The 13,666-nt window shown below is 39.3% G+C and overlaps 1 protein-coding gene across 2 annotated transcripts in view; it reads left to right on the forward strand.

Moving 5' to 3' along the window:
* The first annotated feature begins 234 nt into the window (after positions 1–234).
* The window catches only part of LOC141556597 (organic cation/carnitine transporter 2-like), a 68,576-nt gene continuing 55,144 nt past the window's right edge, over positions 235–13,666 (forward strand). The window contains exon 1 of one of the 2 annotated variants that reach the window (XM_074290979.1): positions 235–946. In XM_074290979.1, coding sequence (XP_074147080.1) covers positions 554–946 — 393 coding nt within the window. In that variant the 5' untranslated portion in view covers positions 235–553. The remainder of the gene's footprint in view (positions 947–13,666) is intronic. The other variant, XM_074290980.1, reaches the window with a different exon arrangement.

Below are 13,666 nucleotides of genomic sequence, written 5' to 3' on the forward strand. Positions count from 1 at the left end.
GCGCTCGCGTGGGTCAGAGCCAGGCTCAGCAAGCCCCTTCTCTAGAAAGGTTTCCGAAGATCTCTCCTTTCCGCAGAATTCTCCTGCAGGTGGTCCCTTTAACTGAGCTTCCCCCAGGTTAGGAGACCCGCGCGCTTCCTCCGCCTTCCTCTGGGAAGGGCCAATTGCGGCGCTCTCTCTGCAGGGGCTCGCCCCAGACTGGGACCAGGAGGCCTTCCCCGGGGCCGGGAGAGTGCCTGGGGGGAGCATGATCCTGAAGATCCCTCACAAGGGAGCGGGAAGAGGGAGCCCAGTCACCGCTGAGAAAGCTCTGGGTCAGTGGCCCCGCCCCGGCCCGCCCCCGGCCTCCCAGCCCCCTCCTCCTCGGTGGTGCGCTGCTCTCCCCTCCCCTGCTAGTTAAGGCCGGAGCGAACTTGGCTGGGGGCGCTTAGTCAGTCGCGCCGAGCAGTCTGCCGGGCCGGCCCTCCGCGCACGCGCACTCCGGCTGCTCCTCCGCTCGCCCGTCCCCTCCGGGGTCCGGGCCGCCTTCCATCGCCCCGGCGCCGCCCGCGACATGCGGGACTACGACGAGGTGACAGCCTTCCTGGGCGAGTGGGGACCCTTCCAGCGCCTCATCTTCTTCCTGCTCAGCGCCAGCATCATCCCCAACGGTTTCAATGGCATCTCTGTGGTGTTTCTGGCGGGGGTCCCCGAGCACCAGTGCCGGTTGCCCGCCTCGGCGAACCTGAGCAGCGAGTGGAGAAACCACAGTATCCCGCGGCAAATGCAGGACGGCCGCGAGGTGCCCAGCAAGTGCCGGCGCTACCGGCTCGCGGCTCTGGCCAACTTCTCGGCCCAGGGGCTGGTGCCCGGCAGGGACGTGAATCTGAGCCAGGTGGAGCTGGAGCCCTGTCTGGACGGCTGGGAGTACAGTCAGGACACGTACCTGTCCACCATCGTCACCGAGGTGGGTGCCGGGCCGGGCCACGCGGGGCGCCGGGGACAAAGCCGCTCGGAGGGCGGCCCCCGCAAGTGAGTGCCGCGTGAACGGTAGTGCTCCCTGCAGCCCTCCTAGCGCCGAGCTGCAGGGGTCACTTCTTGCTAGTGCCTGTCGTTCGTCCGGCCTCTGCCCCTTTAAAGCATCACTGCAGGAGATGGGTTAGAAGTGTACCCTCACTCTTTCCTGAAGCCGCTTGGTTCATGACTGCCTTCCTGACCATCTAAAAGCCCCCTGAAAGCTGTATGGCTTTCAGCCTCTCCCATTGCGCCCCCTTCCACGCACACTCCAAGTGGAGCCCCAGAAACTAGTAAATACATTCACAGTCTTTTCTTTCTTAGATTCTTCAGTTCCTTAGGAAAGAGACAGCTCCGATAGCCATCTACCCCCTGCTCTACGGTGGCATACTTTCTATCAGGAAGGACTAGAACTTTCCTAGAGGGTTAGGATGAAAAGGACTCTCAGAAACCTGCTGGAGTAAATGTCGCGATGCTAAAAGATAGCTTAAACCTTGTGCTTGTCTTTGCGGTTGGGGACACTGAGGCTCCTGGAGAGGAAGTAACTTAGTCAGGGTTACATAGTAGCGATGTCAGATATACAAAGGTGCTTTGTCCTCAGCCTTTTCTCCTATAAACGTTGTTCACTTTCAATAACTTTTACTGATAACAAGAACAGCCAAGTCGTCAACAAAGTGAGTCTCCCCTCTAACACACAGAGGCGTCCTTCTCCTGCCTCCCCCCTCTCTCCTCCAGCCAGTTTTTTATTTGTTTTAAGGGATTGCCTCCGCATTTTTATACAAGAACTTTGCATAAATGAGACGGAAATCCATGGGATATTTCCTGTTTCCCTGCAACTCATCCCTTCTTTACCCATAGCTTCATGTTAACCTCATTTTAAAATGAAAGCAAGTGTATCTGTCCCTAAGAATCCATTCTTGGCACTCAACTACCTAAATGGTATAAATGAGTTTTTTCTTAGTTAAGGGAAAGTGGTTTCATGGGTATCAGTTGAGAATATAAGATAAACTTTGGCAGTTGTTCATATCTTATGATGATGAAAAAGTTGTAAATTTTATTCTTTCATCAATGCATCAATGTTTACAAAAGGCAAATAATGTAATGGAGAAAGTTGTGAGGTCAGACCTCCAAGCTGCCTTCTAGTTTTCACTATTTATGATTTTACCATTTCTTTTTAAGCCAGTGGAAAGAACATCGGATTTAGAGTCAGAGATCATGTTCTTGAATCCTGGCTCCTTGGACAAGTCCCTTAACTTCTTAGAACTTCAGTTTCCATCTCTGTTTTTTAAAAAAGAAAGATGTTATGGGCAAGTTATTTATTTAAAAAATATATAACCTTCCAGTTCTAAATCCTGCATAGGAGTAGGATAGTATAAATGGAAAAACCACTAGAGACTGTGATCAGAAAACCTGGGTATGAATCTCATGAAAGTGTGTTTAGAATTTTGCTGCATTAGTTGTTTAAAAATTTGAATAATACATGTGTAAATAACTTTAGTACCGGAGGAGACAAAGGGGATACAAGGATTGTGAGCATCAAAACACTCAAGGAAATATGTGGAATAAATAAGGCTGCCAATCCTTCAGAAGTTCCTCTCCTCCTTCCCTATTCTTTTTAGCCTAGGAGACTTCAGGGCTGTGGCCTATACCAGTTTTTTCTTCTTCCTGAATTGATCACAGTTACTGATGACTAATCAGACTTTAACATGGGGACAGGGAAGAACTGGTTGTTCTTATTGTGGACTTAGTATCTTTTGCTTTATAGAAGTCCATCATAACTTACTTTCCCTATAGACATAGGGTTTCAGGTTTCAGGGTGGTCTTTGTGTCCCATTCTGCTTTACTTTACAGTAAAGTTGGTGTGTGGTTTCCTTCTCCTTAGTGGCAAAAGTAAAATAGTTCTGGCAGAAAACAGACTAGTTACTTAACAGCCTCAGTTTACTCATCTGTAAAAACAGGGATAATAATTATCTCACAGAAGTGTGAAGACAGTACTTGAAGTCTTAAAATTTGCAATGGCCTGTTTTGCTTTTACCAGAGTGATACTTACAAATTTTGACAAAAGATGTTTATGTGTTTATGTTGGTAAACATAATGAATCAATATGAACTGGTATCTCATTACCAGAGGTTTTTTGGTTGTTTTTTTTTTGCTTGTTTGTTTTTTTTTTTGTTTGTTTGTTTGTTTTTAAATCTAAGATGGTGTTTCAATTCTTTAATGGAAGTTTGGGTAATCCTCCTCAAGAATTACTACAAACATTGAAAACTAGCCTGAGGCATATAGAAATAAGTGATTTAAATGACTGAAAGGTTCCTTTGAAAGTAGGATTTGGAGGTGCTTATAAAAGAAAAGAGTTCTCTTTGGTCACCTGGTATTATTAGGTATTCACTAGGTACTAGGTTTTGTGCTGAGCACTATAAATAGTTACTGGCAGTGCTGAAGATGATACCTGAGTTAGGGATTTTAAAAAGGGAAGGATTCTTTGCTAGATAGAAGGATTGGACCAGATCCTCAACTGTTCCTTCCTTTATCTGGGATTCTCTCTCTTACCACAAAAAACAAATAAGCCAGTTTTGATTTTTGTATCATTTTAAAATATCTTTCTCTTCATTTTGCTTCACTTTTTTCATCTTCAAAGTGCCTTCCTGAAGGCTCAGAACTAGAGCAGACTTTACTAGATTTACTGATGCTAGATTAGTGGGCTGTTATTCTGTCACTGGTGGAGTAATTAATTACTGAGCCTTACCTTTTTACCCACAAGGTAGTAGTGATTTATGCTAACTCAGGAATGGCGCAAGAACTGAGTGCCCTTTCCCCTACATTCAGGCTATCAAAGTTATCCCTTCCTAAGTTTGCTTGAGAACCTCTAGGCCTGGATTTCTTATATTTCTTTGTTCACTGTGACAAACTGTCACTGTTGAGCAACTCATATGCTTAATCTCACTATGCTTTCTTTTTTTCAGAACCAATTTTTTTCCCCCTAACACTGTAGTTTAAGATAAACTGTGCCTTAATCAGAATTTATGGTTTGGCTTGAGGATTGACCTATTGCAGCTTTTCCTTTTCTCAATTATCATCTCCCTTTTTCATTCAAATAAGCAAGGGATCTGAGAGCACCAGAACAAAACACAGACCTCAGAGTCTGCAATCATTACCAGATGTAAGTAGAGATTATGATGCCTGATTCCTAAAATGAAAATGATAGTTATAACTGTCATATCACACTTGAAAGCCTGCAAAACTATTTATAATGGATAGAATTTATATAAGGTTTTAAAGTTGGTCGAGGGCTATCCATATATCATTTGACTAACATATTATCTTGGCCAAGATCACTATACTATTTTCACAGCTCGAGAATGAAAATAATTCTTCAGTGCATCCTTAATTAGCAAGTATCATGTTCTAGGTACTATATTATAAAGGATTTTTTAAAATGAAAGTAATTGAATTCCTGTCCTCAAGGAGTTTACTTTCTACCAGGGGTATTATAAGGGATAAACCTAAAATATAACTATCAGGTTAAATATCATAGCATTGGGGTGATGTAATAGACAGAGTATCCTTGGAGTCAGGAAGCCCTGAATTCAAGGTCCACTTCTATGGCATTCTGGCTTTATGACCCTTGGCAGCCCGTCAAGAGTTCTAGACAACCTTTTAAGATTAGAAGAAACAGAAAAGGTGCCTACCCAAATTGTTAGAAAAAGTTCCTCACCCTGAGTTTCCAAGACTAATGAAATCACAAATCTCTTTTTAAAAGTGACAAAAAGTTATTAGGAAAGTTTACAAAGGAAGAACTCAACTCTAGCAAGGAATGTGAAGATTTGCTGGCCTTTAAAGTAGAGCTAGCATCTGAGCAAGACTTTGAAAAGGAGGATATTGGCAGTTAAAGGTTATCTGAGAAAGACATTATAGGTAGAGAAGAAGATGTAAATAAAGGCATAGAATTAGGAGTTAAGAAGGAGCAGGATGTGTCCTGTGATAAATAAGGCACACTGGCCAAAACAAGAGATGTGCAAAGCGGAGTTCTGTGGCAGATTCAAGTAGGTTAAGGTCAACTCTGGAGGGTTTTGAATTCTGGACAGAGTATAATCTCAAAACCAGTTCTGAATCATATTATTTGATCTCAATTAGTGACCCAAGTAGCAAGCTGGGGGTTAGATGTTCCAGGTTCCAAGTTTTAGTTCTATTGTTAATTCATCTATGAGATGATTCACATGTCCTCACTCAGCCTCAGTTTTTCCATCTGTAAAATGCAAGAGCTAATAGGGTGTTAGTGGCTTACTGCTTAGGTATTATGTATTCCTATCATCCTTTAGCCAGAATTAATTAATGTGAATGCCTTATGTTGAATCATCTCATTAATGGGCAAACATTAGTAAATCATTAGCTTTACAGATGAATAGTGCTTACATACTCCTTTCTTCCTCCTTCTTAAAGTGTGCCCCTACATGAGCCTTCTTTCTTTCCATTTGTCTTCATTTAGTTATTTCTACCCAAATTTTGCTGCTGCCATATTTCCATTTATCCTACTTTTGGGTACCTGTTTAGTTCCTAATTCTTATAAGGCCTAGCCTAGCCTACCTCCAAGGTAAAAAATTAATAGTTAAGCTCACTTTACTTTACACAAGGGTCTTCTGGGGACAATGTATATTTGTTTTTACTTCTAAAATTATTTATCTTAATTAAATAATATATAAAATAGGACAGATGAGGTCATTGTAAAATCTCTCTGGTATTACTGAAAATACTTATATTAAAACAGCTTTTCAGAAAGTTAAATTCTAGGAATATACAAAAATGTCCCTATCCTATGAAAGGTCCACTGAACCAGGTGAACCAGATTCCATGTAGCTCTAATATTGTGTCCCAGTTCCCTCTGGGGACCCTTCTTGCTCTATGCTCTATGCTTAAAGGTCTGGTTGAAGAGTCTTAAGGATTATGGACCTAAGGAAAGTGAATTTTTTTCTTTTGCCTTTTGTAGTAGTTAGGCAAATAAAAGTAGATGGATTGTGGCAAGATGTGGCTTAGCACATGCTACTGATTTAGATAGGTGCTATGGGCTTAGTGTAGCATGGACAAGGTCGTGTTATACAAAAGAGAGACTTTCTTCAAAGGCATCCTTATGCTTTATGGCATGTGTTCTCAAACTATGCTCGCTGAGGACGTTTATGGAGTCCACCGGGTTATGGCAAATGGGCTGAGGGGCGGAGACAGTGTGAGCTTTTATTTTTACTATTGTCCAGCCCTCCAACAGTCTGAAGGACAATGAACTGGCCCCCATTTTAAAATTTTGAGGACCACTGCTTTATGGTCTCCTTAATTCTGGCAACATGGCACACATGGAAAGAGAATGGAGAACTTTCTCTTCTCACTACAGAGGGACAACATAGAGAATGTATCCTATAGATGAAGAACAATATAGTATTCCAGATTTAAAACTGAAAGGAACCTTAATCTAATCTACTTTTACCTTTAATCATGTCCTTGAACTATAAATTTAGCATTCTTTTCATTATTGCTCTTATCTTGTATGGCTGCTTACTGACTCTATTGAATTTGCCGAGATAAATTCAGATTTGCTAGAACCATGGTATGGGACAATGAAGCTTAAACTAAGAGTCGGAGGACTTTTGTTAACTTGTTTATGATGATGGATCTGTGTCATTGTCACAGAAATTGCCTAAAATGCACCTCATACTATTAAATGATCCATGACCCCAGCCTTTAAAAAGTACACTAGAGAAGGAATTAGGATGGACTCCATTCAATCAAAGCTCCAGGTCCTGGATCCAAAGGCAGAATAAGGAGATTGAGATCTGGGATGGGGGGGGGGGGGGAAATGGAGCTCACACTTTTTACCGAGAACAAGTTTTGTTTTCCTCTTTTCTTCTCCTTCCTTCTCACTCTCCTGTTTCATCTGTCAGGACCTCATATCCTTTATATTTTAGGGATTTTCTTTCTTTCTTTTTTTTTTGCTGAGGCAATTGGGTTAAGTGACTTGCCCAAGGTCACCCACCTAGGACATGTTAAGTGTCTGAGGCCAGATTTGAACTCAGGTCCTCCTGACTTCAGGTATAGTGCTGTATCCACTGTGCCACCTAGCTGTCCCCTCATATCTTTTATAAATGAAGAAGATGGCAGTCATCTTTGTTACTTGGCAACTAATTAAAATGCATGCATGCCTAATGGAAGTTTTTCAAAGGCTGACTCAAACCAGTAATATCAAATCCTGTTATAAGAAATGACTATAAGCAACAACTACTTTAATATTTACCAGACAGCTAGGCTGGGAGCTGGTCCACTTCTTGTGTTGTCTCTTAAGTCAGATATAGGGTTTCCACACAGCATGATGGAAATTCAAATCTACTTGGGTGACAGTAAGAGAAGAGTGGGAAAGTCATTGAGTTGGCAGTTCTTGAATCCTTTGGGAAAGGATTCTTGTAGTGGTGGGAGGAGTGTTTGGATATAGAGAGTAACATGGAAGGGAGATAAGGAGTTTTACCTTTTTGAGGCTGGGATTGCACAGTGGATCAGGCACCAGAGTTGGAGACAGGAAGGCCTGAATACAAATGTAACTTAAGATACTTATTGGCTGTGCTGAGAGGGTGGACAAGCCGCTTGATCTGTTTATCTCAGTTTCCTCAATTGTAAAATAACAGCATCTACCTCACAGTGTTGTTGTGAAGATCAGATGAAATATTTTCAAAGCACTTAATGCCTGGCACTTTGGAGGCACTTTAGAAATGCTAATTTCTTTTCCCTTCCCTCCTACCTATAGCTCTAGACCAAACACTCAAAACAGAAGGTGAACTCCAGATCTCTCCTTCTGGTTATCTTGTGTTTATGAGAACATAGTTCTGAGTGAACTGAATGAATATTACATGTTCAAAAACAATAAATGAACTAAGTCAGTGTGGAGTCTGTGTGTTTTTTTAAATACAGTTCTATAATGTCACTGCCTTACTTTAGGTGGGAGAATTTAAGAATAGACTCAATGGGGGACTTCAGAGGGATTAGAGGATGAGAATGAGTTGGAGTATCAGCTTCCATTAATCTCTCTAACGGCAACTTCAGGAAAACCAAAAAGAAACAAAACTTCTAGAAATATCAACAAGAAAAATAAGATGGGTTACATTATAAACAAGATGGAAGACTAGATATTTTCTGATTTCCTTATATCAGAGAAACTGAAACTTCTCCAAAACAGAAACCAAAGATGAAGAAAATCTCACTTGTCTTTGTAATTTAGAGCATTTGGAATCCAAATGAAAGAAATAAAATCCATGAACTGATATCTAGATTAAGCTTACTTAGAACTCCATGCCCATACCCCACATTGAGTAGTGAGGCTGCACCAATTAAGCCACATGAGGTCAAAACAAAACCCAACTGCATACCTGATCTCCCATTCCTCTTTCCAGTGCTCTGTAGACTCTGGCTTCATTCAGGTGCTATGGGAAACCCAGCCTGTGGAAGTCCATTCTGGCCAGGACATATAGATAGTATGCCTCTGTAGGGCTCTAGACCAAGGATATTTTTGTGAGACCAAATAGCCAATACTATCTCAGTGCTTCAAAAGGGGTTGGATAGTATTTGGGCTGTATACAGAGTTCAAATCACATCCTACCCCCATCCTTTCCTTCCAGAGCCACAGAGATCTAAGTTAGAAAAATCAACCCAGTAGCACCAGAGTGTAGCCTTCTGAATGAATAGGGTTAAGGAACAAAGGACATGGGATTGGAAACAATGTGTGCATTAGTGGGTGAAGGGGAACAGCAGGGTATAGCTTTGGGCTCTCCACTAAGACTGAGGGAAAGTGCTCAGCCTCCTGCTGGGGCCAATTCTGACTACCCAAAAGTCACTTGGTTGATAGAACTTTAGACTGGTATGCTAGTGAATTGCCTCACATGGGAGGAGACTGATACACTTTTGAAATTCAACTCCCAAGGAAATCATCAGAGAAAAGAGAACCAAGAAGTGAATAGGAGAAAATGGGGAATTGGTTGGAGAAGGAGAGGAGAAAGAAACTGTAATTCCCAAAGATCTCAAGAAGAAAACTCAAAGACCTTAAACAAAAGCAGATAAATCTACAAGGAAAAATCTAGTAAGTGGGTTCAGGCATCTAGGAATAAATATTTCAAAACAAAGAAAAATGACCCAACATTTGATAAGATGCCACTCCTCTAGTTTAAAAGAGAAATAAGAATTATGAGAGCAAATTTTATGGTCTGCCACAAAAAAAAAAAAAGATGAGCAAAATTGAAAAACTGGAATTTGTAATGGTAGATTTTGCCAAAGAAACAAGAGAAAACAATAGGTTGGAATACAAATACACAGAAGTAAAAGGAAATCTGTAATAAGAACCATAAATGATTACTATGGTGACATAGAAGATGTGGGTTCAAACACAGAACAACACAGTGAAGTTAAAACAGCTACTTCTTCAAAGAAAAAAGTAAAATGGTCATTAAGCTCAAAAAGAGTTTGTGGAAGACCTTAAAAAGAATTTTAAAAATCAAATAAGAGAAGTTGAGGGAAAAATTAGAGAAAAAAAATAAGAGTAATGCAAGAAAATTATGAACAAAAAGGTCAACCAATTAGAAAAAAAGATTTTAAAACTTATAGGATAACTCATTAAAAATTAGAATTGGGCAAAAGGAAGCTATTGACTTCATAAGGCAGCAAGAAATAATAAAATCAAAAAAGTAAAAAAAATTTTTTAAATGTGAAATATCTCATTAGATGAACAACTAATCTACAGAACAGATCAAGGAGAAATAGTATAAGAACTTCTGGACTACCTGAAAGTTATGATAAAAAATAAGAGTGAAGAAATTATTAAGGAAAATTGCCTGAAAGTTTTAGAATTAGAGGATAAAATAGAAATCGAAAAAAAATCCACCAATCACCAGACAAAAGAGATACAAAGATGAAAATTGACAAACAAGTTCAAAACTCACAGGTTAAGGAGAAAATACTACAAGTAATTACAGGCTGTGGAGCTACAGGCAGGGTAACACAGATTTAACAATTTCTATATTAAAAGACTGAAAGGCACAGAACATTGTATTCCATAGAATAAAGAAGCTGGATTTGCAACCAAGAAGAATTTATCCAACAAAGGTAAGTATAATTCTGCATAGGAAAAAGAAAGAGGAGGAAGAAAAGGAGGAATTGAGAACAAATGAAGAAGAAAGAAAAAAGATTTAAGATGTATTGAATTAAATGACTTTCAGATATTTGTGAGGAAAAGACCAGAACTGAAGAAAAATTTGACCTACAAAAATTGGTAGAAACATAAGAAGGTGACATTAAAGACCAATTATAAGGGCTTAGTAAAATCAAACTGTTACATATTTGAGACAATATTCTCTGTGACTCTTAAGAATGTTATTACTTGGGCAATTTGAAAGAGTATACATAGATGGAAGATTTGGGTTTGAGTTGAATATAATAGGATGATCCTAAAAAATAAAATTGGACAGGAAGAAATAAAATGGAGAAATTATCTCATATAAACAAGGTATGAATAAAAGAACTGTTACAGGGGAGGCAGAAGGGAATGGATAATTGGTAGTGTTAGAAGTTTATTTTTATAGAACTGGGTTAAAGAGGAAATAACATCTAAAAGGGTTTTATACAAATCTTTTTAACTTGCAAAGAAACAAGAGGGTGTTGGGATTGGACAGATTCTTAGAAGGGTATGCAGATCAAGAAATAGGAGGATAAGGGAGGGACTCTTAGAAATGTAGTAAATTAAGGAATAGAAAAATAAGGGAAGAGGATAAGGGGAGAGATTTGTAGAAGGGGTGAGGATTAGGGAGGCAATAGAAGTAAGTTAGATTTTGAAAAGGGATAAGATAAAAAGTGAGGAAAAGTAGGATAGAGGGAAATGCAAAACTAGTAATTATAAGTGTGAATATGATTGGGATGAATTCACCCATAAAATGAAAACAGATAACAAAATGGATTAAAAACCAGAATTTATAAGAAACACATTTAATTGGAGCCAAGATGGCAGAGAGGAAACACAATTTTTTCTGAGCTCTCCCCTTAAATTAACAGCAAATTAAGCTTCTAGACTGGTTTTGGAGTGGCCACAAATATTTGGAGTGTAACAAATTTCCAGCAAAAGATAATTTGGAAGATCAGAAAAGGTCTGTTTCAGTTGGGTACAGAGGGAGGCTGACTAAGTGTAGGCAGTACAGAGACCCAGGCAGAGGAATCTACGGCAGTATTGCCTACTCTGTCCTGATTGCAAGCCAGTAGATCACCATTTTAGATGTGAGACTTCCAACACAAATACAAAAAGCAAATAGTGAGCCCCTAAACCCCAGAATATCAGGACCTGGCCATGCCCATCTAGCACCAGAAGTTAGTCAGCACTGACCCAGCACAGCCACTGTTGCTTATAAAGGAAACGTGGACAATCTCTCCTTTTCCCTAAAACAGACCTCAGCTTAAAAAAAAAAAAAGCAAAAAAGCAAAAATAACTCTGACCATAAATAGTTTTTGTGGAGAAAAAGAAGAGCAGATTTTAAACCGTGAGGACACTAAAAGCAGATTGTCTCTAAATGAAGCCCCCAAAGGGTGATATAAATTGGTCCCCATCTCACAAGGCTCTCTTGAAAGAATTCAAAAAATACCATAAAAGAGAGCTAGAAGAAAAATGGGGAAAGGAAATGAGAACTTTGAAAGAGGGTTTGGAAAAGGAAACACAGAAATTATGTGAAGAAAATTCCTTACAAAATAAATTTAGCATAATGGGAAAAGGATATAATTCCTTACAAAATAGATTTGACAAAGTGGAAAAAGAAAACAACTCCATAAAAACAGAATTTGTGAAATGGGGAAAAAATCCATAGAACAAAACAACTAAAATTCAATTGGCCAAATATAAAAAGAACTAAAAAACGTAACTGAAGAAAATAATTCACTAAAAATTAGAACTGAACAAATGGAAATGAATGACTCAATGAGACATCAAGTCAAAACCAAAAAAGAAGAAAAAGAAGAAGAAAAGAAAAAAATAGGAGAAATGTAAAATACTTCATTGGAAAAACAATTGACCTGGAAAATAGATCTAAGATAATTTAAGGATTATTGGACTTCCTGAAAACCACAATGAAAAAAAGAGTCTAGACATTGTATTTCAGGAAATCATCACGAAAACTTCCCTAATGTCCTAGAATCAGAAGGCATAATAGCCATTGAAAGAATATACTGATCACTTCCTAAAAGAGACCCCAAAATGAAAACTCCAAGGAATATTGTAGCTAAATTTCAGAATTATTGGACTAAAGAAATAATATTGCAAGGAGCCAGAAAGAAACACTTCAAATATCGAGGAGCCATAATCAGGATTACCCAGGATCTAGCAGCTTCCAGCTTAAAGGATTGAATGGCCTTGAATTTGATATTCTGAAAGGCAGAGGATCTTGGAAGGCAGCCAAGAACCAACTGCCCAGTTAAATTTAGCATTATCTTTCAGAGGAGAAGATGGACATTCAATAATACAGACGAATTTCATTTATTTCTGATGAAAAGATTGGAGCTGAACAAAAAATTTGATCTCCAAATACAGAAAGAACTCTTGAGAACTATATCTCTGTTATGGTTATACTTAGAGAATGCAGGTATAATTTGATTTTACTGCGATAATATAAAAGAGAAATTAGAGGTGGAAAGGGGATTGTACTGGAAAAAGAAGAAAATGGAAGTAAAATGAGGGAAAATTACATCTCATGAAGAGGTAAAGAAGACCTATTATAATTGAGAGAAAGAAGGGAGGGGGATGAACGTTGTATGAATCTTACTGTCTTCAGAGTTGTCTCAAAGAGAGATTACATACATTTGGTTTCACAGAGAAAATTGTCTGACCTTAAAAGGAAGTGAGAGAGGAAAGAGGGGAACTAATAGAAGGGAAAACAGACATAGTAGGGGAAAGATTTAAGAAAGGGGAGGGAGCTATAAAGGGGGAGGGCTGTTTGAGAGAGGTGGTGGTTAGAAACAAAATACTGGAAAGAAAGAAAAGGGGAAATGAAAGAAAAAAGCATAACTTGGGGTAAATAAGATGTGAATGGGATGAACTCTCCCATAAAACAGAAGCAGATTGCAAAATAGATTAAAAGCCAGAATCCTACAATATGTTGTTTAAAAGAAACACATTTAAAGCAGAATGATATATTTAGAGCAAAGATAAAGGACTGGAGCAGAATCTATTATGCTTCAGGTAAAGTTATAAAAAAAAAAAAAAAAGCAGGGGTAGAGATCCTGATCTCAGATCAAGCAAAAGCAAAAATAGATCTAATTAAAAGAACTAAGGAAGGAAACTATATCTTGCTGAAGGATACCCTACATAATGAAGTAATATCAATACTAAACATATATGTACTAAAGCAGGGGTTCTCAAACTGCGGCCCGTGGGCCAGATGTGGCCCGCTGAGGACATTTATGCTGTCCGCCAGGTTATGGCAAATGGGCTGAGGAGCAGAGACAGAGTGTGAGTTTTTGTTTTTACTATAGTCCAGCCCCAGAGATCTTAAAGAAGGAAAATGAACCTGTATGTGCAAGAAATGTTTGTGGCAACCCTCTTTGTAGTGGCCAGAAACTGGAAACTGAGTGGATGCCCATCAATTGGAGAATGGCTGAATAAACTGTGGTATATGAA

The sequence above is a fragment of the Sminthopsis crassicaudata genome, chromosome 2 (genome assembly GCF_048593235.1).
Source record: "Sminthopsis crassicaudata isolate SCR6 chromosome 2, ASM4859323v1, whole genome shotgun sequence".
Lineage (NCBI taxonomy): Eukaryota > Metazoa > Chordata > Mammalia > Dasyuromorphia > Dasyuridae > Sminthopsis > Sminthopsis crassicaudata.